The sequence below is a fragment of the Manis javanica genome, chromosome 7 (assembly GCF_040802235.1).
Source record: "Manis javanica isolate MJ-LG chromosome 7, MJ_LKY, whole genome shotgun sequence".
Taxonomy (NCBI): Eukaryota; Metazoa; Chordata; class Mammalia; order Pholidota; family Manidae; genus Manis; species Manis javanica.
The window spans coordinates 993689-1017030 of record NC_133162.1 but is presented as its reverse complement, the minus strand read 5'-3'; the positions used below and the strand labels follow the sequence as shown (position 1 = coordinate 1017030).

The window sequence follows — 23342 nt, the reverse complement described above, 5'->3', positions numbered from 1 at the left end:
TGCTGAGAAGCGGGCCTGCTGGTTGGTCTTAGCCCGGCTGGGTGGCCTGCACAGGACATGTCCACAAGGCGGGTGATTTCATTTCTTAAAAGCTGTTACTTCAAGTTCAACTTGCTTTGTTTCTTAGAATTTGATCCTGTCTGATGATAAGTTGTCGTTTTAACTAGATTATGTTCAGGGCTCCCTTTAGGGGAAAATGATTATTGTGTCGTAAAATTCACCAAGCCCTTCTTCCCCATGGATTGAGGTCCCTGGACCATACATTTTTTTGAGAGGGTTCGATGTTCAGTGGAGATGCAAGCCGGCTTTCTCTCTAGTTAGAACGGCCCCTAGGTGCCCTCCCTGGGAAGGGGTCTTGCTCTCCATGCCCATTCTCTTCCTAACCATCTTGCTGTGCCAGGCCAGCCAAGGGCATAACATGTAGAGGGAGAGGTGAGCGGGGACACGCACGCTGCAGGCTGGTCCTTCCCCGCAGCCCCTCCAGCACCAGCCAAGCCTCCCGGCTCTGCTGTGCACCCAGCCAGACGCGCTCTTGGCGCCTGTCATTTTGCTGGGAGGCCCGATCATAACTTCCTTTTACAAGACTATTTTTAGCCTGGGTGTATTTATGACTGCACAGACTCGATTTCCTTGCTCGTGAAAGGAAAGGGCTTTCTGCTGGGATAAGCTTGTGTCATGGGGCAGGATTTCCTGAGGAATCAGGCAGCAGGAACTTGTGTCCACCTTGTGGGCGCATCCCTGAGAGGCCGCACCCTCACTGTGTCTGCAGGGTGAGGGGGCTCCGGGTGCTCATCTGTTTTAAATGGCTCGAGTCTGAAAGCTTGAAGGAAGGGCTTGAGAACACATGAGTTTGTCTCCTGGCAGCCCTTGTCCTCAGCCCCTGGACGCTTCCTCCAGGGCTCCAGAGCTCTGGGGCCACACCTGCCTGGGGTCCAGGCTCTGGCCCAGTCTTTCTGGAGTCCTTTTCCTGGAAGTGACCTGGTGCCTCCCTGCTGAGGGACGGCGGCTTGGTCTGATGGACGACACCCCCTGTGTGCTGAGTTGGTGCATGGGCTGGGGAGGCACCATTGGCTTCCTTCCCCTGCCTGCAGGTCCGGGGGGCGAAGGGGTCACAGGAGAGGGGAGGGTCAGACCGGGGCTCCCTGGTCCCCACCTCTGGCCGCGGGGACAGTCATCCATAGCAGGTGGTTCTGGGGGCAGGCTTTCCGCTGCCTTCCGCTCCGTGGGCTCCTTCCCCTCCAGCAGCTGCCTCGACTCCTCCCATGGGGTCCTTCCCCTGCCTGAGCACCGTCCCTTCCCGGCAGCTGTGCGCCCCAGAGGGGCCGTGTGCTGCTCCCCGCATGGGGGGTGGTGTCTCTGCATCCAGCATCCCCTCTCTCTGGGGTGCACTCTCCCAGCTGGGGCTGTTGGCCTCCTTAGGATGCTGGTCCTTCTAGACCTTTCTCTGGGCTGCACCTTCAAACCTGCATCCAGGGGCATACATCTGAGAAACTGCTGTGTCCCAGGCAGAAAGGTGAAGTGGGCCCCATGTCTTACCCCTCACTGCCGGCATCCCGAGTGAGACGGCAGGCCGGAGGGGCCCCTGGTTCCAGCGGTGCTGACCCCTCACCTCCCTGTGCAGCCTGGATGAGCGCGCAGTTCTTAGGTGCAGGGGCTACTCGTCCCGCCGCCTGGGTGTCCTGCAGCCTCCACTGCCGCTGGCACGAGGGGAGTCAGAGTGGGTCAGGCCCTCCAAAGCCCGTCTTCAGGTGCTGCAGCACATGCATGCTGACATGCACGCTTTTTACCTTATCTAATGGATTCCAACACCTTTACCACATTTCGTGGATTCTAAGATGTGCATTTCCCACATTTTCAGTATCTCTGAATTGAGAAGGGCCTTCTCAGGTCAAGGTGGCACGCGGCTGGCATAAGTGCATTGGGATTCGGGGAGATGGGACTGCCCTCCCTGGGAATGCGGTCTGGATCGGACCTGTGGGAAGAGGGTGCTGTTGCCCCTGTCCCTCACTGAGATGGGGAAGGAGGGGCTGTGCCTTTCTGAGGCCCCTGCAGGGGGAATGGGGACTTGAATCCTGGCCCCCTGGGAGCTGCACTTCCAGTGTACCACTTACACTCCAAGATTCGTCCCTTCTCTGTAGCGTGGCCCAGCCAGCTGGCCACGGACCCGGTGTCTGTGGGGAGCGCCAGGGAGGGTGCTGCTGGAGCCGGCGGCCACTGTGGCGGCAGGGAGCTGTGGCACAGGTGGCCTGTGGCCTGAGTTCAGCTGGAGGCGGGGAGCGAGGATGGGTGGCCACTTGGACTGTCGGCGTAGGGCAGGGGAAGGGGAGGCAGGAGGTGCCACCAGCACAGTACTGTCCTGCAGGCTGGCCCCGCCATTGGCCTGGCACCCCTGGGGAGTTGGGTGGGGGCCCAGCCTCTGCTGAGGGTCCAGGCAGCATGCCGGGCACCAGGCAGCTGGGGGCTGGTTAGGGCCACTAATGGGCCCACTGGGGCAGAGTGGGCTGCCGAGGCCTGGCTTTGCCCCAGGACCCCACGGGAAGCCCCCAACCTGAGCATGGCTCCTCAGGCGCCCCCGCCTGCCTTCCCCTCTCCGGCCCTTGGCGACCTGAGCGCGCATCTGCCCGCCACGCTCCGAAGCTGGCGGCCAGGCCTGGCCCAGTGGTGGAACGTGGGCAGAGCCCCTGTTTTGCAGCTGTGCATGGATCTCCGTGGGCTGTGGTGAGCGCAGGGAGCCCGTTCCGCCCCCAGGCCTCTGCCCCTCGGGTGGGCAAGGTCACTGGGAATGTCGGACTGCTCCTGTGTGTCTACACACATTTTTCTTTCAGATTTTCTGCCAGTTTTCCTCTACTTTTGTAAGTTCTTCAAATGTTAACTCTTCCTGTGTGATTTGGTTTCAAGGATGTTCAGTCAGCTCAACATTTGTCTTTTGACTTTGCTTATGTTTTTTTTGCCCTGTGTTTTTCTTAATTGTAGTTGAATATCATTCTTTGTAAAAATGGTATCTGAATTTCGAGTCACAGTTTATTTTTCCACATGAACCTAGAGTCGGCTTACCCAGTTCGGGCTGGGGCTGCGCTGGGGCCAGCGGCCCTGGGGCTGGGTTCCCCCCCGACCCCCGCGTCAGGAATGCCTTTTGTCTCTGCCAGGAATGTCGTGTTTTCTCTTACTGCAGAATGTTCACACTTTGAAACTTATTCCCAGCTTTTACCTTGTTTTGGGCTGCTGCTGCCGGGCGGTGTTCTGCACCCCCCACCCCCACCCCTGCACCGACTGGTTGGCGGGCAACTGTCTGCTGGCATCTTACTCTTTGTCCTGCTCTGCCACCTGCCCCCCCTTGCTGCTCTGCCCGCCTGCCCGTGCCCAGGGTGTTCCGATGTGCTCTGTGCCACCCAGGTGTGGGCTGCTCAGTTCCACCTCCCTCAGTCCTGCCTCCATCCGTCGGTGACTGTTCCCTAGTGTCTTCCATATGCGTTGTGGGAAATAACTGCATCTCTGCCTTGTCCTGGCCTGATGGCTCCGGTGAGGAGGGGTGAGGTGTCAGTGTGTGTGGTAGCACTTCCCATACAAGCACTCTGTGATAGTCACACTTGTTGCTATTAAGTAAATAATTAAAGTAAAACATTTCACTCAAAAAGCTAAAATACAGAAGTTTGCCAAAAACTGAAGGAATATAGGAAGATAAAATATTATTAATAAAAAGCAGGAAAAAAACCCAGAAAAACGTTGTTACGGAAATGTTGAGTTACTTGTTTGAATACATAAATTAAATAAATATTTGATAAGACTAATTATTTGAGGAAGGAAGGTTCAGTGGGTGGATTGACCTTACAGTAACCCCAGGAGCAAGGATCACTCGTACAGGTTAACAGCTGTAAGATGGGGGCTACCGTTTGGGTAAGGTTTTAAATTAGATCCTTACTGCGGGCTTTACACCAAAATAAAATCTGGAGCAAAAAGACGTACAACAATATTTTATTTTATTTTATTATGCACACATATACATATTTCTAGTATTAAAGACATGGATGAGTTTTCTATGCTGTGTAACAAATTACCACAAAGCTAATGGTTTTAAACAAGCACCCATTATTGTCCCAGCCTCTGGGGGACAGCGTCTTCCACTCAGGGTCTCTGGACTGCATCTTCGTCGGGGAGCAGCCAGGATGGGGTCTGCTGCTGCGCTCCCTCGGCGTGTGGCACGAGTCATTTCCTTGAGACTGTAGGATCGGGCAGCCTGCCCGGTGGGGCGGGGCCGCCTCTTCTGCCTCTGGACCCTGACCTTTAGATCGTCTTTGGAATGGCTCGCCTGCTCCCTGATAAGGGCAGACCTGCCCCAGATAATGCCCCTTTCTTTATTATCTTAAGATCAGTTAATTTTAGAACTTAATTACATCTGAACAGTTCCTCAACCTTTGCCGTGAAATGTCACCTGATCGCAGGAGTGGCGTGCGTCCTCTCCTGCCCATGGGTCTGCGGGGGCGCCTGCAGGGCAGCGGCACCAGGTGGGGCAGGTGGCGGCCCCTTGGAAGCCTGCCTCCCAACCGGCCCCTGTCAGTTTCGGCCTCTTAACGTTTTATCACCAGTGGTTGCTGACTTACTGAAGAGCTTTTCAGTTAACTTTTAACTTCCATCTTTTTTTTTCTCCATTGTTCGTCCTTCTTTATGTAAATCCAAAATTTTGGCCTGTGTGATTTTCCTCCTCCTGAAGAACTTTTTAAAGCACTCCTTGCAGGGCAGGTCTCCTAGTGATGACTTTCCTCAGTTCTGTCTGACAAGGTCTCTATTTCTCCTTCACTTTGAAAGGTGATTTTGCTGGACGCATTATCCCAGGTTGGTGGCGTTTTCCTCCTTCTGTTTCACCCCTGGGGAGGTTCGCTTCACGCCCCCGCTGCCTGTGCGGCAGTCGGGAGGTTCCCTGGGTCTCCTGCCCTCGTTCCTCGGTAGATGAGGGGCATTTTCTCGGAAGATGTTCTCTGTCTGCGGTTCCATGCTCCTTGAATACTATGTGCCACGTGTGGATGTTCACCCTGTATCGCACCGGTGCTCCATGGCCCCCGTTTCTCTGCCTTTGGGCCTTCGTCACTCGTTTGACAGGTCCTCAGCTGCCGGTGCTCCTCTGCTCTCTCTCCACGTCTGGAATTCCCATGATGCGGGTGCTCTGGCTTTTGAAGGCGTCTCCCAGTTCTTGGATGTTCTGTAAATTTTTCAGTCTTCTCTGCATTTCGGTTTTGGCCCACCGATTGTTTGCTCGGCTGCACCCTGGCTGCTGGTGAGCCTGTCGGAGGCCGTCTCCCTCCTGCGTGGGGTCACCCGTCTGCAGCGCCTCTTCCGATTCTCTCCCGGAGTTCCCGCCTCTGTGCCCGCTAGCCCTGTTGTTGCTTGCCACCCATGTTTTCCTCTAGCAACTGTAGCGTAGTAATCTCAGTCATTTTAAATTCCCTTTCTGATAATTCCAAAATCTGTGTCTTAACAGCATGATGCATTTTTAATGTCTTCAGACCTTCTTGCCTTGTAGTATGCTTTCTCATTTTGTTTGGAAGCTGGGTGGCGGGAGCTGAGGTAGCCTGGCTTTCAGCGTGAGATCTTGTGCTCATCTGTGAGGAGCTGGGCTGCGTTTCCGTCTGCTGTGTCTGGGTGTCAGGGCTCCACGGTCCCCTAGCACCCTCATTCTGTGTCCAGGACCCCTCCTCAGCTCTCCTCTCCCCTTGCAGCTGGAATCCACTGCATTACAGTGGAGCCCTGTTGGGGTGGAGGAAGGTATGTGGGAAGTGGGGGTGGGGGGCGGGGAAGGCCTGGTGGGGAGTCCCTGGAGGTGGGTGGGGGAGGGCACAGGGCAGAGTGTGTTCTGCCATCTGATAATCACATCTTAGTCTTAGTGGCCTGTGTCCCTGGGCTGTGGCCTTCACAGGTGTTTCTCAGCACCCATTGCACCCATCCTCAGGTACAAAGGAAGGCCACCCTCCCACAGATGGCGAGGCTAGGTGGCCTCTGCACAGGAGCTCTGCTGTGGACAGCACTCTGGCAGTAGTTCTCTGCCAGATCCTCCTTCTCAAAGGGGGCCTGATGTCAGTCTTCATAGTCAGCACCTGGGGGGATGCCTGGAGGCAAAACCTGCACAGTGTGGGGTCCCCCTTAAAACTGCGTGCTGAGGGGCTCCTCGCACTCATGCTTGTCTGCCCTCGGCATCCAACAGTTCACTGACACTATCATTGATGTCTTCCTGCCAGGTCATGGCTCCTGCAGCCTGTCTCCCAGGTGAGCAGATTTGGGCTGAACCCTGTTTATCTCTCTCCAGGGTTCAGGGTTCAGGGTTCAGAAGTGGCCACTTCAGTTTTCTGATGGGTCCAAGAAAAGTCACTGTGGAGATGGGGGTGAGGCCTGCAAACTCTTTGCCTGCTTGAGCTGCAACTGGAAGTTGTTTGTTAACTTTTCAGTTAAAGACAATCATTTGATTTTCTTAGCCTTAGTATGATCAGTTGTGTTAGAGGTTTTCCTAATAGTGAACCATCTGCACATTCGTGGAAAAGTCCACTTGGTTATGATGTGTGGATTTTTAGAGTAGGGCTGCATCGCTTAATTTGGGGTGTTTGCCCTGATAGCGTAAGTGAGATGGGTGTGAAGTCTCTCCCTTCTTATATATGCTGCCTTTATCATGTTTATATGTCAATGATATGTTTGGCCCATAATAGACACATTGTTTCCCTTCTTTTTCTATCATCTAGCTGTGCTAATAATGTAGTCACTAACTACAAGTGCCTGTTTAAACTTTAATTAATTAAATTAAATTAAGAACTCAGTTACTTAGTCCCAGCAGCCACATTTCAAGTGCAGGTTTGGCTTCTGTGGAGACAGAGCATTGCCATCATCATCACAGCTGCCAGCAATGCTGACCTTGGGCCAGAGACCTTTCCGTTGTTGATGGTAGTGTGCCATAGTAGGTGCTGTCCAATCCAGTGGCCACTAGCATGGGGGCTGTTGAGTAGGTGCATATGTGTGGTGTGTTCTAGTGTGTCAGGCAGTGTGTGTGTGGTGTGTGGTGTGTGTGTGGGGGGGGTGGCATGTGTATGTGGTGGTGGCAGACCGTGTGGTGGGTGGTGGACTGTGTGGTGGGTGGTAGGTGTGTGTGACAGGGTGGTGGACTGTGTGGTGTGTGTGGCATGTGTGTGTATTGTGAGTGGCAGACTGGCAGGTGTGTGTGGCAAGTGGCATGTGTGTGTGGCAGGTGGTGGGCGACGTGTGTGTGGCGGGTGGCATGTGTGTGTGTGGTGGGTGGTGGACCATGTGGTTGGTGGCATGTGTGTGTGGTGGGTGGCGGACCATGTGGTGGGTGGCATGTGTGTGTGGTGGGTGGTGGACCATGTGGTGGGTGGCATGTGTGTGTGGTGGGTGGCGGACCATGTGGTGGGTGGCATGTGTGTGTGGTGGGTGGCGGACCATGTGGTTGGTGGCATGTGTGTGTGGTGGGTGGCGGACCATGTGGTGGGTGGCATGTGTGTGTGGCAGGTGGTGGACCATGTGGTGGGTGGCATGTGTGTGTGGCGGGTGGCATGTGTGTGTGTGGTGGGTGGTGGACCATGTGGTGGGTGGCATGTGTGTGTGGTGGGTGGCGGACCATGTGGTGGGTGGCATGTGTGTGTGGCGGGTGGCGTGTGTATATGGTGGGTGGTGGACTGTGTGGCAGGTGGCGTGTTTGTGTGGCGGGTGGCAGACCGTGTGGTGGGTGGCATGTGTGGCATGTTGGTTCGCTGGCTTATTAGCTGCTTCTCGTGCAGCAGACCTATTAGCCCAGTGACTCTCATAGAAGCTGCAGGTAGTTTCCCTGTTTGTGGCTGGCCTTTTATTGTTGCTTATAGTGACTAGTGGTATTTAAAACATTGCTGACGTGTTCTGAGAACTTCCCTTAATTTCTCTTCCTGGAGCTTTTAAAATTAAGAGTTACAAATGGTGAAAGTAATGCATGATAATTATGAATGCATATTAAGAATGAAGAAAATAGAGGAAAAAATAACCATGGCCTCAAATACAACCACTCTAAAATGTTACTGTTTTTTTTCTCATCTTTTTTTCTGTCCCCCTGGTAACAACGCTGTTGAGAGGGTTCAAGTCAGCTAACCCCTCTGGGCGCTGAGTCACACGGGGCTCTGCCATGCGGTCCTGGGACCCACGTGGGGTGGCTTCTGCCAGTGTGGGTTCCTGGGTGTGGAAAGGGACGCTGGGCGGCCACTTTCTGCAGGGCTGCCTCTGCTCCGCGTGTTGGGGCTGGAGTGTGTGCATATGGTTCATTTTGTGGCCACCCATCTCTAAGGTATAAACCGCTTCCATGTGTCATCACGTGGCTCGGTTTTTTTGTAAACTATGCCCAGTGTAACGCTGGTCCCTTTAGCTGTTTGTAAGTGTACACACAGTTCAGCGGCATTGCATGTGTTAGTGGTACGTACGACTGTCAGGTGATTGTCAGCATGTCTGTGCCCAGACCTTATCACCTGCTTCTTCTGGCTGCTTCCCTCCTGTTTTCTTCCGCACACAGACTGTGTAACTTTATGGACGAGCCCTCTCTACTTTTCTGGAGTATTCCATTTGTAGTTCTCCTACACATGGTGTTGTTATGAACTTTGCATACAGAGCATTTTTGCTATTTAGAATTGTTCCTTGGAGGATTGACTTCCAGAAATAGAATTCCACATTTGGGAGGAATGAGTATTTTTAACATTTGCTGGCCACATTTTGATCATTTTGCATTTTTCTGCACAATCATAAGAGCAAACGCGGGGTGTTTAGGAGATAAATAAGGTGAGTACTTTCTGTAAAGCTGGTAGCTGAATATATGCAGAGCCTGGTACGGCCCACACCTCGGGCTGAAATGAGTATCTCTTCAAGATCTAGTTTGTGTGTTTAGCTTTCATTCCTACTTTAGTGGATTTAGAAATATCTCTGCATTAGCCGAGTGTAGGCTGTAAGTCGGGAGGCCTCGGGGCCTTGCCTGAGCCGCCCCGGGGGCAGAGTCACCGCTGCAGCTCACGCCGCAGGAGTGGACAGTGTGGACAGCAGGGCTGCGGCCGGAGTGGCCGTGGGGGTGGTAGGCTGGTGTCGGGAGCACTGGGACGCACCTCACAGGCCAGCTCTGGCTCTGGCCTCGGCAGAGGGCCTGCCGGGTCCGTGTGTGAGCGCGTCCACGTGCCTGGGTTTCGGTGTTCGAGGCTGTGTCTTGGGTCTGGGACTCTGTTAAGTGTCCCGTTGTTTCTGCCCTTGTCTTTCTCCCTTTCTTCTCCCAGCGCATCGGGGGATGTGCTCAGGCTCGTATTCGTTCTGGCTGTTGGGGGCCCGTCCTGAGCTACCCTCCTTGAGGAGCAGGACCCTCGGTAGCCCCACTTTCCTCATGGAGGATGCAGTGGTTTGTGTCGGACTCCCTGCACTCAGTGGGGTGAGATTTGAGGCAAACCCCAGGATGTCACACTGCGATTACAAGTTCAGGAGATCATGTTTTCCACACATCTTCAGGACTACATTCAGAAAGTTAAACTGGAAGGTTATGGGTTGGGTGGGAATATTTTTATATGCTGTTTATATAAAAATGACGTGTACACCCTCATTTTGCTGGCATTGAAGAGCATCATCTCTTTGCTGTTTTTATTTCCAGTGTTTTGTGCTTTTGGTGTGTGTTTTCTTCATTGGCTAATAAAATAAGAGGAAAATGTAATAACATACTGAGCAAGCCCGCGGGCACGCTGAGGCACAGTGCATGGTCGCACTGCCAGCTTAGTTTAGGTCTGTCCCCTCTTTTACTGTGGGAAAAGGCACAGAATGTAAAGTCACCTTTATGACCAAGTGCACTGCGCCGGGGGGTCAGGCGCGTTCACGTGTCGTGTGGCCGTCACAGCTGTCCGCCCCAGGGCTTTCCCGTCCTCTCAGGCTGAACTCAGCACCCTGGACGCTGGCTCCCCACCCACACCCCGCTCACACCTGCTGTGGCTGTGACTGTCCTCGGCCCCTCATATTCGTGGGGTCATGCAGTGTCTGTCCTACCGTGACGGCTCATGTCGTCCAGCGTGACATCCTCCGGGGCCGTCTGCGTCACGACCCGTGTCAGAGCTTTAACCTGTGTTCCGGGTACTGCTAGACCTTCACCAGGCGTGAGTCGTCTGTGTTTTCTTACCTCTGCAGGTTGCCTTTTCAGTCTATGGGTAGTGCCTTTTGAGGCATGGAAGTCTGTAATTCTGACATGGTCTGGTGCACTTTTTCATCGGTGCCTCTGCTTTTGGTGTCCCATCGAAGAGGAAATCATCGCCAATCCCGAGTCCCGAAGCCCCTGTGTTTTCTTCTAAGAGCTCTGTAGATTAGGTCTGTGATGCGTTTGGAACTGACCTGAGTATGTGGTGCTGAGCCGAGGGCCCGACTTGACGCGTGAGATCCCTAGTCTTACCAGCCCTGTTCTGGGAAAGACTGTTGCCTTTCCCTGGGGGCGGTCTTGGCACCGTCGTCAGAAGTCCTTTGACCATGTGTATGGGCCTGTGGGCCTGTGTGGGTACCAGCGCCATGCTGTCTGGACGACTGTAGGCTCGTAGTAAGTCCGCGTTCAGGAAGCATGAGGCCTCCAGTTTGCTCCCTTTCAGGACTGTTTTTGGCCGCTTGTGGTCCCTTGAATTCAAAATCCCACATGAATTTCAGGGCAGACTTCTCTGTTTCTGCACAAGCGTTTGGACGTTGACGGGGATGATGCTGACTCTGCGGGGGGCCCGGGCGGTGTGGGCCCGGCCATGGGGCCTCCCGTCAGCGCCGCTGGGTCTCCATCGGGCGGAGGCCTTCCCTCCCTCCAGCGGGTCCTGCAGCGCTCAGTGTACAGGCCTCCCTCGCATCCGTGGTTAATGTTAGTCCTCGATATTTTATTCTCTTTGATGCTTTTGTAAAACAGAATTTTCTCAATCTTTTTCAGATCGTTAATGTATAGAAACATCACTGACGTGTGTGTGTAGATTTTGTGACCTACCACTTTGCAGAATTTATTAATTATAATATTTTTTGGTGTGGAGTCTTTAGGGTTTTCTACGTATAAGATCGTGTCACCTCTGAACAGAGAAAGTTTTTTCCTTCCGATGGGGATGCGGTTTATTTTTCTTTGGCCAGTTGCTCTGGCTGGGACTCGTGGGCGGTGCTGAGTGGAGGTGGCGAGCGGGGCGCCCGTGCCCTGCTCCTGGTCTCAGCGGAAGAGCCGCAGGTGTGCCAGCACTGGGGACAGTGCTGGCCGCGGGTCATTCGGGTTCTGGGTATTAGGTCTGTATCTCCCCCTCAGCTTGCTTTGCTTTTATGTCTAGGAAGCCCTTCTTTCTACCACGAGGACAGCTATGTGCTTGTGTTCTCTTGTGATTATGGTTTCAGGTTTTGTGTTTATCTTCTGATGCCACCTGGAGTGTATTTGTTTGTCAAATAGAGGGTCTCTGGTAGCGTCTCTGGGTAAGTACGGAACTGGTCCTGGTGCTCCTTGTCAGTCGGCGCCTGTGCCCTCTCCCGCCACGTCCCCCTCTCCCGTGCCTGCCCCGCGCTCCGGAGCGGGAGGGAGGCCCTGGGAGGTCGAGGCACCTGTCAGCTCACCTCGGGCCTCTGGCTTTCCCGGTTTGGATGTCGTCTGTTAGGGGCTCCACCCCAGTGTTCACACCTCCTGCTGAAGTGGACTTGTTTCATAGGCGCATCTTGTTTTTCTTAAAGAACAAGCATCACGGGAAGACACAGATCACCCCAGACCCGCCAAACAGGGGCACTGTCCGCATGTGTTGGCTGTGTTCCCAGGCGGCCCTCGGGGCCAAGGGAGCTTCTGTGGATGGGGCGGGCTGGGTAGCAAGGTTTGCAGCCTCTGCCATCTTAGTCAGACTGTTAAATCAAACCCCAGTGAATTGAAACTGAAAGAACTTCTGAACTTGAGAAAAATGTTTCATTGATGCAAAAAGTATGATCTCTCTAAAATCCTTCTAAGGATAAGAAAACTTAAAAAAGTCTTTAAGAATTTGGTGTTTACAAATGCATTTGAACTTCAACCCGTGCTTATGAGTCCCGGGCTCTGGGCGGAGCCTGGCCCTGTGCAGCCTCTTGTCTCCACATCTCCTGATCTTGTGGGCCTCCATGGGTGGCCCCGGCTCTGAACACGACCTGTGCCGTGGCCTCCTGTTTGAGCCCCACGCCTTGACCTGTACCTGTGGCTCTGCCTGGCGTCGCGGAGCCCCGTCTCCATGTGTCCCTTGGGGTTGGGTGTGGCGGGCTGCCAGCGCTCTCGCATCAGTTTTCCTGGAATGCTATACTGTCCCCAGCGTGGCCATGTTCCTCCCTTTCGGGGTCTCTGCCCCAGTGTGTGTGGGCTCTCTGCCTCCCTGTCCAGCCCCCTGCCCAGGGGCACCAGGGTGTGCGACTCCTGGCTGTCAGCGAGGTCTCCCCGCTCTCCCTGGGAGGCATTCTCTTCTTGTCCCGTGGCTTGCCACCTGGCAGGGCTGAGGTGTGAGGTTGGCACTACCTGGGAACCCCTCACTATGCTTGCTTTATCATTGGGTTAAATTTGGGGTCCAGCTTCCCTTCGCCACCCATGCCCCAGTGTTCACATGGCCCCACTGTGGTGCGGGCTGGGACGTGAGGCGTCCTTCTGGAGACAGCGCTGAGGGAAGAGGGAAGCGGTGTGACGCAGCTCACAGCTCAGGGTGGGAACAGGCCGGCCTGGGGCCAGAAGGCCCGGCGACCTGAGAGCAGTGGAGGCGGGAGCACCAGCATCGTGGGAGGGCATGTGCAAAGGCCCTGAGGCCAAGGAGGGAAGAAGGCTGGCCTCCCCGTGGGTGCCGTCGGCCCTGGGAAGGACTGGCTGTCCTGGCCAGGGCAGTGGGGGGTGCCGGCTGCAAAGAGGAGGAGTGGCGGGCTGGCGGGGGCATAGCAGGGGGCTTCCTGGGAGGAAGAGCGAGGGAGGTGGGCTGGGCAGTGGGGTTCACTCAGCAGCCATGGAGCACACAGAGCTCACATTTTAGTCTCTGCAGGTGGGATTCACATGCCATTGACAGAGACGCATGTGGAGGGGCTGGGGGTAGTGAGCACACAGGTGTGCAACAGAGTGTGTGAGAGCGGGGCGGGGAGAGGGGCGTGTTGCCCTTGGTCTCAGTGGTGTCTGGAGGCTGTGTGGCTGTGCCCGCTAAGTGCCAGCAGCCCCCAGGTGTGGAGGGTTGAGGCAGGTGAGATGGGCAGGGAGTGCTCCTGAGGGGAGAGGGGCATCCTCTGAAAGGGTGCTGGGAGGTGGGGACAGACAGCAGCGAGGACTGAGTGGGGCAGGCGTGGGCATGCCAGGAGGGGCATTGGGGCCAGTGGCCAGGCAGGCAGGCACGGCCCTCAAGCCAGAGAAGTGCCAGCCAGGAACGGCTCCTGGACGGGGGGACTGCACAGGTCGCCACGGCTGTCACAGTGAGCCCGACAGGCAGGCCCGGGGTTCTCTCCAGGGTCACGGTCCTTTCCAGCGAATTTCCCCTCTGGCCGCTCTGAGGGCGTCTGGCCTTTGTGCCGCTTATTTCGATTTGAGTGTGATTATTCCGTGGCCTCCCAGAGGCCTTTTTCTAAACAGCAAACAGCCGCAGATACATCTTTGTTTACAGCACTGTTTTAGGACTGTTGGGGTTTATTCCAGTGTCTGTGCAGTCAGAGTGGCTCACAAACCATATCAGTGACCTAAATGAGATGCCGGCCCCAGAACTGGGCTGTAGGGACATGAAGTTTCTAAAGCCGCTTCCAAGTCGCGACCAGCTGTTCAGTGTTTCCATGCATGTCTGTGCATCTGGTGGTCCTTAGAGGGTCCCTGGTAGGCTGCCGTCGGGGCGCAGAGCAGGCTGGGCAGCATTGCCCCCAGATCTTGACGCATGTTGCCAATGGGCCGGGACCTGCAGTTCCTCACAATGGCTTGAGTGGGGTGTGGGGCCAAGGGCCACCAGAGCAGGGGGACGCCTGGTCAGTGTGGGGCTGGTGGCAGCCTGGGTCACAGAGGCTTTGTGATGGGGCTCCTTTGCCCCTCCTCCTGAGTGGTTGTGCAGGGCTGCCAGGAGGGGAGAGCAGGGCCATGCACAGAGTGGCTCTGGTGGGCAGCAGTGAGCTGGGCCTCCTTTCCTCCAAGACAGGGACATGGGCAAGAGGGGTGGTTGTAGCAGACCGTGGCGTGTACTAGGAGACCCTGCTCAGCTTCTGTTTGCTGAAGGAGGTCATGGGGTGTCGTGCAGAGGCATCAGAACCAGGCAGAGGATGCCAGCGGGACCTCCCTGTTGGGGCCGAAACACAAGCCGGCATACTGGGTCAGCTGCCCTGCAGGACACACAGGAAGGGATGCACGTGGCTTCGCAGGGACACCCGGACACTCCAGTGTCACCAGCCTGTCCCCAATGTCCCTGAATCAACCCCTGTCATCGCCGTCCAGGGTCATGCAGGGAAACCTGCATTGTCAGACACAAACCCCAGGCCTGAACAGCAAACAGCAGGACCGGCCCTGCTGGAAGGGCCCTGGGGTCCAGTGATTGCCTCTTGTCTTACTCAACATTAGTGCAGAGTCACTGCCAGCCCCCTTTTGTTTAAGTGGAAACCAGTCCTGAGTGTGTGCTCAGTTCTGTGAAGTCCTGTTCTCTCTGGAAGGTCACTGTGCGTGCTGGTGGGCCCCAGGGCCTTTGCATGTGTGAGCAGTGCTGGGCGGCCGTAGGGGTGGCCCTCCCACGCCCTCGGTCCTTGTTGTCTGGTGCCTGGGATCCCTGCACCTGAAGTCCTCTTTCTTTATAACCTTAGTGCCAGAGCCAGTTGATGGAGCCAGTGCCTGCTCTCTCCTGGCCATGTGTGCCCGGGTCCAGGCGGCGCAGGGACGGGGCTGATGGGAGGGGGGTGCCCATTCCCATGGTTTCAGTGCGCTCGGAACCGTGCGGCCACCCCTGCAGTCTGCTTAGAACATGATCATCATACCCGAGAGAGGCCTGGGGCCATGGTGTCCACACCTGTGCCCCCGCCCTGGCCACAGTCTGCTTTCAGCCTCTGGGATTCCCTTCGCCTGGACACCCCAGGCCTGGGCATGGTGACTGAAGGCCTGTCTCCTGCCCTGTGCCCCAGGGGCCCCTCCGCATTCGTTCACCTAAGGTTCAGCCACCCTGCTTGTCAGGACCCTCAGCAGCGCCTGTGGGCCCGGAGAGCCTGCCCGTGTGAGCCACTTGGCTTTGGGGTGCGACGTGTCCCCAGCTCTGGTCAGCCTGCGCTGGAGCTCTGCTCGGGCGGGGTCAGAGGTCAGGTGGCACCTTCGTCCTTGGGGGAGAGTGGCGTTCACTTTCAGTTGTGGTAAAAACCCAGAACCTTAGCCTCGCTGTCCTGGCATGAGTGCTTGCTCAGTGGTGTCAGGGACACTCATGTGGGCAGGTGGCAGGCCCCCTGAACCTCCCCCTCCGCACTGTGAAGCACGGAGTCCACCTCATGGAGCTCCCCCGCAAGTGACCCAGTGCCCACGTCCACATCCAGGGCTGCCGCCCCCTCCCTGCACCCTGTCCCTTTGCGTTTGGGCCACGTACCCCTCGGCTGGCCAGCCTGGCCTCCGAGGACCCCAGCAGGGCCGCAGTGCAGGGCGGTGCCCCTCCTTGCTGAGGCCTGTGCGCCCCGCACTCCGCCCGGTGTTCCCGAGGCCTGTTGGAGGGTGGCAGCCCCTTGGTGCCCCAAGGACAGAGCTCTGCTGCCCTTGCTGCTCTGTGGCTCCACCCTGCCTGCCTGCAGGCGGCCTGTGGGGACACAGTGGGGCTGAGGGTTCGTGTGGGGACCTGCTGCTGCTGGGCTGGCTTGTCTCTGCAATGACCTGCGGGTCAGCGGCCTGCCCCGTGCCCAGCAGGTGCCCTACCCCCACACAGTGAGGCCAACGTGGGGCTTCAACCACACTTATCTTCCGCTCGTGGCAGCTTGGGGCCTAGTCAGTGGTCTGACCGTCTTTTCTTTCTTCTTAATTTACAGCCAGAAAACCTTCAGAAGAACTGGCTTCGGGAGTTTTATCAGGTAAGGAGTGCGGTGGCCGCGTGCTCTTCTGGACGCCTGGCTCCGGCGAGGCGCCGTTTACTTCCATGGGAGTCCCGTGTCTCCCAGGCGACAGCAGGGCCCCCGGGAGGGCCTGGGTGCGGGCTCTGCATTATCAGAAGGGGGGGCCGCTGACAGATTTGGGGCGGCATGAGGATGCCCTTCAGGGGTGCCCTGTGGTTGCCATGTGGAGGTGGTGGGGCCACCTTGGGTCCTGAGCAGGAAGTGTGGGTGAGGGGCTGGGGGGCGTGGGTCAGAGACTTCGGGGGGCATGCTCTCAGGACCAGCTGCCCAGCTCCTGCCCGTCCATGGGCAGATGTTGGCTGAGCCACTCATTGGTGGTGAGTTCTGTTTGGGGTGCTGGGGACCAGCCTGAGGCGGGCAGAGGGCCCTCCTGGGGCCGTGCCCTCCAGGAGGCGCAAGCACAGCCAGGAGCAGCAGGTCTGGGGTCCTGGGCCCAGGGTGGGAAATGGGCCTGCAGGTCCCTCAGGCTCCCGCACCCGCGCCGGGCACCGAGGGCGGCCATGTGTTGGGTCTGTGTTCCTCTAGAGGCTCAGGCCCCATGGCAGGACGTGGGGGGTGTTCCTCTTCTGGGGTGGCAGGGGGGCCGAGGGAGCAGCCTCGGGCAGCCTTCCTGTCCCTCGTCATCTAGTGCGGGTGTCCCGCCCTCACCCATCTGACCTGTGTGGTCTGCCAGGGATGGGGGTGCTCCCTGGGGCATAGCTCAGGGCAGGGGACAGGGCACCAGGACCATCCCCGGAGGAGTCTCCCCTGGGTGGGCCCGTAAGAGTCCGCCAGCCGGGGGCTTCTGGCGGGGGGTGGGCTCTCGGCCCTTCTTCCCTGAATTCCATCCTGCCTGGGTGCAAGCCGACCTTAGGGCCACCTGGGCCTGGCGGGGCTGCCCCAGCGTCAGCGCCAAGCAGGAAGCTGACCGACTGGGGACAGGCGAGGGGCTCCTCCTGCTTGTGTGCTGGCCTGACCCCAGGCTGCCCTGACCCCACGCCCTCTGGCCCAGCTCCTCGGCCCCGAGTCTGAGCCAGTTGGGGCCATAAGAGCTGCCGTCGAGTCAGTGTGTCTGCTGGTTTGCGTTGTGGTTTGTTTCCAAGGATGGGCCTTGGAGCACGTGGGGCTTGGGCTTGAGGTCATGCAGGGCACACCTAGGGCCCTGGCAGCAAGGGCCTAGAGAGTGTTCAGGGGGCCTGTCCGGCGTGGAGCCCCTGGGGCAGTTGTGGGGAGTGGGCGGCGAGAACCCAGACTGAACAGGCAGGACTTACCCCATCTCAGAGCCGCTTCTGACCTTTCTGCCTGTCACACCGATGCCCTTTGTCCCCGGTGCGGTTTGGAACAGCAGTCTGGAATGGGCTCAGAGGGAGGTAGCTGGGCTTTTTGTGAGCTCTGGCCCCGGGAAACCACAGGCCCCCGGCCTTTGCTCCTCCCTAAGCCCCCTCACTGCTGTGGGGCTGTTTCCGGAACCCAGAACCTAGAGCCCTGGGGCCACCTGTCCCCCAAGGTCTGTGTTCCTTTCTGGGACCCTGAGCCTTTGCAGAGAGAATGGAAGCGAGGGAGGCAATGTGCTGGGTGAATGTGCAGCTTTTCCTGGTTCGTGAGCTAAAGGAATAAATTTCAGGACACTTAGAGAATTTTCAGTCACAATTTTTAAAAGTAAGATTTTAATGCAAGTGCACCCTCTGACACTTACAGGCTGACTTGGTCAGCGAGGTGCTCAGCCAGCCTGTGCAGAGGGGGCGGTGCCACCCAGAGCCAGGGCGCGGGGCCCAGTGCCAGGTGTCAGGAGGCCTCTGGGCAGAGCGACACTGGGACGCTGTCCTTTTTTTTTTAAGGCCCAGAGTGTCTATTATGAAGTTATTTTACTTTTCAAACTAACCTTTACCCAGCTCTTTTATAAACAGAACTGATCTGACCTTCATGGTTTTTGGAATTCTTGGAGAAATTCAGGCTTTTTTGTAAAACCCGATTACTGTAAAAATGTGAGAAGCAGGAGAAAGTGTCAGTGGTGTTTCCATCAGTTCTGACGAGCGGCTGAGGCTGCCACAAGCGGGATTCTGACACGCTCGATCCTGAACACGGCTGTGGCCCCAGAGTGGGTCTGCCTTCCAGGAGATGCAGGGCCTAGGGTCGCCCTGGCCGCCTCCCCCCGCCCTGGCCTGTGTGCCTTTCCTAACACCAACTTCTCCCTGAGGGTCAGGCTTCCGGACCCACCACCCCCAACACCACGGTCTTCCCCGTGTGGGGAGCCCAGGCCTCAAGGTGGGGCCGGTCCCAGCCTCACCCCCCTTCACAGCCCGCGCACCGTCTCCCGGGGCCTGGCCACGTCCTGTCCCACTCTGTGTCACAGCGGGTGGCTCTCTGGGACGTCCTGATGCGGCCCCCAGCCCTGCCCCATGGCCTCCTTGGTCTCTGCTCTGTCCCCAGTGCATCGGGCCTTCACCCTCGCCCTTCCCTGGGCACCTCCCGCTCTCGCTGTCCCAGCCCTTGTCCGTGCGGCTCTCCCTCGAGGCCCCTCCTGGGCACCCTCTCAGCCCCTGGCATATTCATACTGTGCCCTGTGGACTCATCACTGTCTGAACCTGTGTTCTGTGTCTGTCGGGCACTTACCTAATCTCTCCCACTGGAAATGCAAGCCCCACGTCTGTGTGGATGGAGTGTTTGTGTCCCGGGCCCACCCGTTGAAGCCCACCCCCCAGTGCGGTGGTGTTAGGACGTGGGGCCTTCGGGAGTGATCGGGGTTAGATGAGTCTGTGAGAGTGGGTCCATGATGGATTCGTGCCCTTACAAGAACAGGAAGAGACCCTGGCTTGGGAGGTGCCGGCAGCCATGCCAGGCATTGGGGGCCAGCAGTGAATGTGCCAGACACCCCCTGCCCTTGGGAGCTTCCCTTGCGCTGTAGAGACAGCTGGAAGCTCCCTAGGGTAGCCCAGGGGGCAGTGCTGGGAAGGAAATGAACCTGCTTGGGGCTGGGGGTACAGTGTGCTTGGGGTGTCGGAGGGCTTCTGAGGAGGCTGCACCCAGACCTGAAGGACATACATGATGTAATGTCAGTTCTTTCAACTGTGGGCCAGGTGCCAGGATAGCAAGCCTGCCCCAAGTGCAGACTGCACAGATGCACACTTGCGGGCCAGCTCTCGGGGCAGGGCCTGCCCTCCCCTGGCTGGGTCCTGAGTGCTAGGGTGCGCCTGCACAGAGCGTGTGCTTAGCACTTCTTGACTGGATGACAGCCTGAGGCAATTGCACAAAACAGAAAAGTATAAGTGTCCCACCCCATTCTGCCTCTAGGTGGGTGTGCATGCTGTCTAGCTGTGCACCTGGTGGAGAAGGACCCCTTCTTTACAAGACTCTGTGAATGTACTTTTACAGCCTCATAATATTTCACTAAGGGATAAGCCATTGTTTTTTAGAGTTATTTTTCTGTTGGTGGACTATTAGGGTGTTTCAAGTTTGTTTATAGTAATGCTATAGAATACATTTTAAAATAGCTATAATGTTGCTTCTCATGCAAATATAAAAAGAGCAATTACTAAAGATGTTTTCACTGAGCTAATACTTACTGCTTTTTAGTGAGGGGACCAGGGTGCTGTTAGAACTGTTTAAAGCAGACTCCGAGAGCAAACAGGGCCTCCCGTCAATACTGCTGGCGAATTGGCTTAGGAGATGCCAGATGGCCGGCAGCCACTTGCCTCCCAGCAGGCACAGTGCACCATGGCCAGGAATCCTGTGCTTTGCTGTCCCGTTACAGAATCATAAGCAGCTCCGGGATAGGTGAAGGTAGAGACAGTAGGGTAGCTGAACAGGACATTTTTTTGCCCATTTACGTCTTTTTGCCCATTTACGTCTGTCGCAATTGTTCCTGTCAATTATTTTGAAAATAATGGGATGAGCAGTATCTGCTTCCGGCTGACATGGAGAAGCAGGTTCCAAATTTACCCTCCTGCCTTAAACACATTAAAACCAGAAGTGTATGTGAAACGGTGGTTTTCAGACAGGAGAGAAGAGGCCGCCCCGAGAGAGGGAGCAGGCAGGCCCTGGGCCACCCTGCTGCCGGCCCGAGAGGACGAGGCCCCTGTTCTCGTGCGCTCAGGACTTTCCAGGCCAGCTCGGAGGCAGGGAGGGGAGAGGGGAGGCCCGGAGCGAGGGGAGTAAGTCGGCAGCGCGGCCAGAGGTTCATCGGTCTCATGGATCTCGGAGAGCCTGCTTCTGGTCTGACTGGTGTCCTGTCTCTCCGTGTTCCCTTCCACAGATCTCTGCTCTGTACTTTGCCCTTTCTTTTGATTCCTTTGGGTTTAATCTGCTCTTCTATATCTAACTTCTTAAAGTAGCAAACAAATTATTAATTTCAGGAATTTGACATGAGCCATCATCCCTAAAAATCCTGTAGGCATTAAAAAATAAGGGGCATGTCATGAACAGCCTTCTGCTAATGCATTTGAAAACATATTTCTGGAAAAATAGAGTGTCAAAGCTTCATCAAGAAGAAATAAAGGAACTCCATAGTCCTCTATCTGTAGATTGAAATTTTCCCAACACTGTCCCACAAAAACCTGTCCGAGGTAGAATTGATGAATTCTGTCAAGCATTTAAGCAGGAAACAATAACACTTCCATGGAAATTTTTCAGGAACATGGCAAATAGGTTGCGCTTCCTGACTTAGCCTGTGGACTCAGCATTTCTGTGGCATCCAAGACAGAGACGTTACATGGTACAAGTAGAGAGATCAATATCCCCGTGAAATTAATGCGGTTTCATAAAACTTCAGCAAATCAAATACATAAAGCAGCATACACAAACATATGTGACACGTGATGCACACATGCATGTGCACACATGTGATATACACACAAGCACATAAACAATATATCCCAGAGTTGATGCATCATCACCAAGGAATGCAAGTCTGGCTTAACATCCAAAATCAGTAAATGGAATTTACCGTGCCTACAGATGAGGAAGAAAACCATATGATCATCTTCATAGGTACAGAAAAGGCGCCCGACAGAGCCGTAATGCCATGTCTTGAGCGCTCTCAGCTCTCAGCAAACTTAGAACAGAAAGGTGCCCCCGCAGTCCAGAAGGGACATCGGCAAGCAGCCCGGCCCCCCGGCTGAAGGGGACGGACGGAGGCTCTGCTGCCTGGAGGCTGGGCCAGGGCGACGACTCTCGGGGCTCCCTCCCCTGTTCCCTGCGGCACCAAGGGCCTCGCCGGCGCAATGAGGCGAGAAAAGAAATCACAGCCCTACAGACTGGAAAGAAGCAAGAAGACTGTCTGCTGGCAGGAGACCTGATGGGCTGTACAGAAAATCATGAAGAATCCACAGAAACTTTACTGATATAGGGGATTTACTTAGTTTGCAACATGCAAGGTCAGTGTGAAAACATCTATTTTTATGTTAGCTATGAACAATTGGAAACCTAAGAAATGATATTTGCAGTAGCGCTAAAATGAAATACTTGGGTAAAAGCTAATGAAGAATGTTAACATCTGTACACTGAAAACCCTGGAACACTGATGAAGTCAGAGCAGACGGAAGGAAATCGAGAGGTAAGTCACGTCTGGGGGCCGGGAGACTCCATCGTGTCGGGGTGTGACTGTCCACTGGCTGGCAGATCGATTCCAGGCGGTTCCAGTGGTATTTTCGTAGAAGTCTACGAGATGGTTCTCAGATGCATGTGGGAAAGCAGAGGGACTAGAGTCAGCCGGACAGCTCGGGGCCTGTCTGATTTTAGGATTTATTGCCGAGTGGCAGCAGTCAAGCAGTGTTCTCTCAGCAAAGGGCAGAGAAACAGATCAGTGAAACAGGAGAGATACAGAAATAAGCCCAGAAGTCTGGGCAGATGACTGACCGAGGCTGACAGCAGCTCATCAGAGAGACGGTGCTGGGCGATTGGACGTCCATATGCAAAAGCAGATTTTCCATACTTTGCACCATACACAAAGGTTAAAATAGGCCATATTCCTAAGTGTAAAACTTAAAATTATAAAAGTTTTGTAAGAAAACGTAGGGGAGAGTCTTGGTGACTTTGAGTTAGGCAAAGACTATTTAGGTACAACACCAGAAGCACATTTCATAAAAGGGAAAAATTGATAAATAATTCACTGCAGTCAGTAAGTACTTCTCTTTGTAAGACACTGTTAAGGAGAGAAGACGTGTTGGGCTAGAGGGGCAGCGGGTCTGCAGGTCCTGAGTCTGGTGAGGGGCTGGCCTCCAGAACATATAACGGATCCTCCAGGACAATGACAAGAAACCAAAGAGCCCAGTTCCAAAGCGAGCAGAGGATTTGAGCCAACACTTTGCCAAAGATGACGCACAAATGGTGAATAAGCACACGGAAAGATGCTCAGCACCATGGGCTCGTGGGAAACGCTGATCAAAACCGCAGGAGAGATCAGTACATAGCCACTAGGTTGGCTGAAATGAACACACACCCAGTGCAGGGAGCCCTCCCGCCCTGCTAGGGGGCTGCACCGTGGCATGGCCACCAAGAAAGCAATCTGTTTTTATAAAGTTGAACACATTCCCACAACATGACCCAAGAATCCCACCCTGTTGACCCAGTTGACACGGAAATGTATGTTGACACAGAAACCTGAAGCGAATCTCCCCGTGCGGGAGCCCAGACTCGAAGGCTGCATGCGGTCCAATCCCATGGGTCTGACGCCTTGGGCATGGTGTGTGGGACAGGCCAGATGTGGGGTGGGAAGGCCCGCTGCTGCCAAGCAGGGTCCCGGGGGAGGCTGCTGCCCTCGGCCCGCTTCCCCTGTGCTGGTGGCTCCGGGCCCTGCAGCCAGGGCCCTGCGGCAACGAGGCTCTCCTCTGAGGCCCCAGCTGACCCGCCCTGGGCTGTGGTGCCAGGGCTCTGCTGGGGTCTCTCCAGATCCCAGCCCCGGGACCTTGGAGCTGCCCAGGTCTTTATTTCAAGCCTGTCTTCTCCTCTCCTTCCAGACCCTTGGTCCCAGCTGCCAGCCTTGCTTGGGACTCTCAGGCCCCCCTCCATCCCCAGCCCCATACCCACACCAGCATCTTCATTCAGGACAGTGTGGTTCGGGTCTGCGCTCCAACCGTGGCTTTCCGGAATCTGACTCTCCCCCGTCCCTGCTGCCACCCTGCTCAGGCCTCTGTCCCCTCCACCGGCTGCCTTGGCCTCCTGCTTCTGCCCTGCATCCTTGCAGCGTCTGCACAGAGCAGCCCCAAACAAGGCCTTGTGGAGCCTCTGCGTCCTCCTTGAGCTCCCCACTTGCCCCTGACGGTGGTTGCTGGCTGGCTCGTGCGGTGGCCGTCTCCCCTGCGGGAGCGGGC

The 23342-nt window shown here is 55.9% G+C and overlaps 1 protein-coding gene across 3 annotated transcripts in view; it reads left to right on the top strand.

Moving 5' to 3' along the window:
- Window positions 1-23342, top strand: part of INPP5A (inositol polyphosphate-5-phosphatase A) — a 176150-nt gene that overhangs the window by 31619 nt on the left and 121189 nt on the right. For all 3 annotated transcript variants that reach the window (XM_017659853.3, XM_073240094.1, XM_073240095.1), the window contains exon 2: window positions 15973-16014. In XM_017659853.3, coding sequence (XP_017515342.1) covers window positions 15973-16014 — 42 coding nt within the window. The remainder of the gene's footprint in view (window positions 1-15972; window positions 16015-23342) is intronic.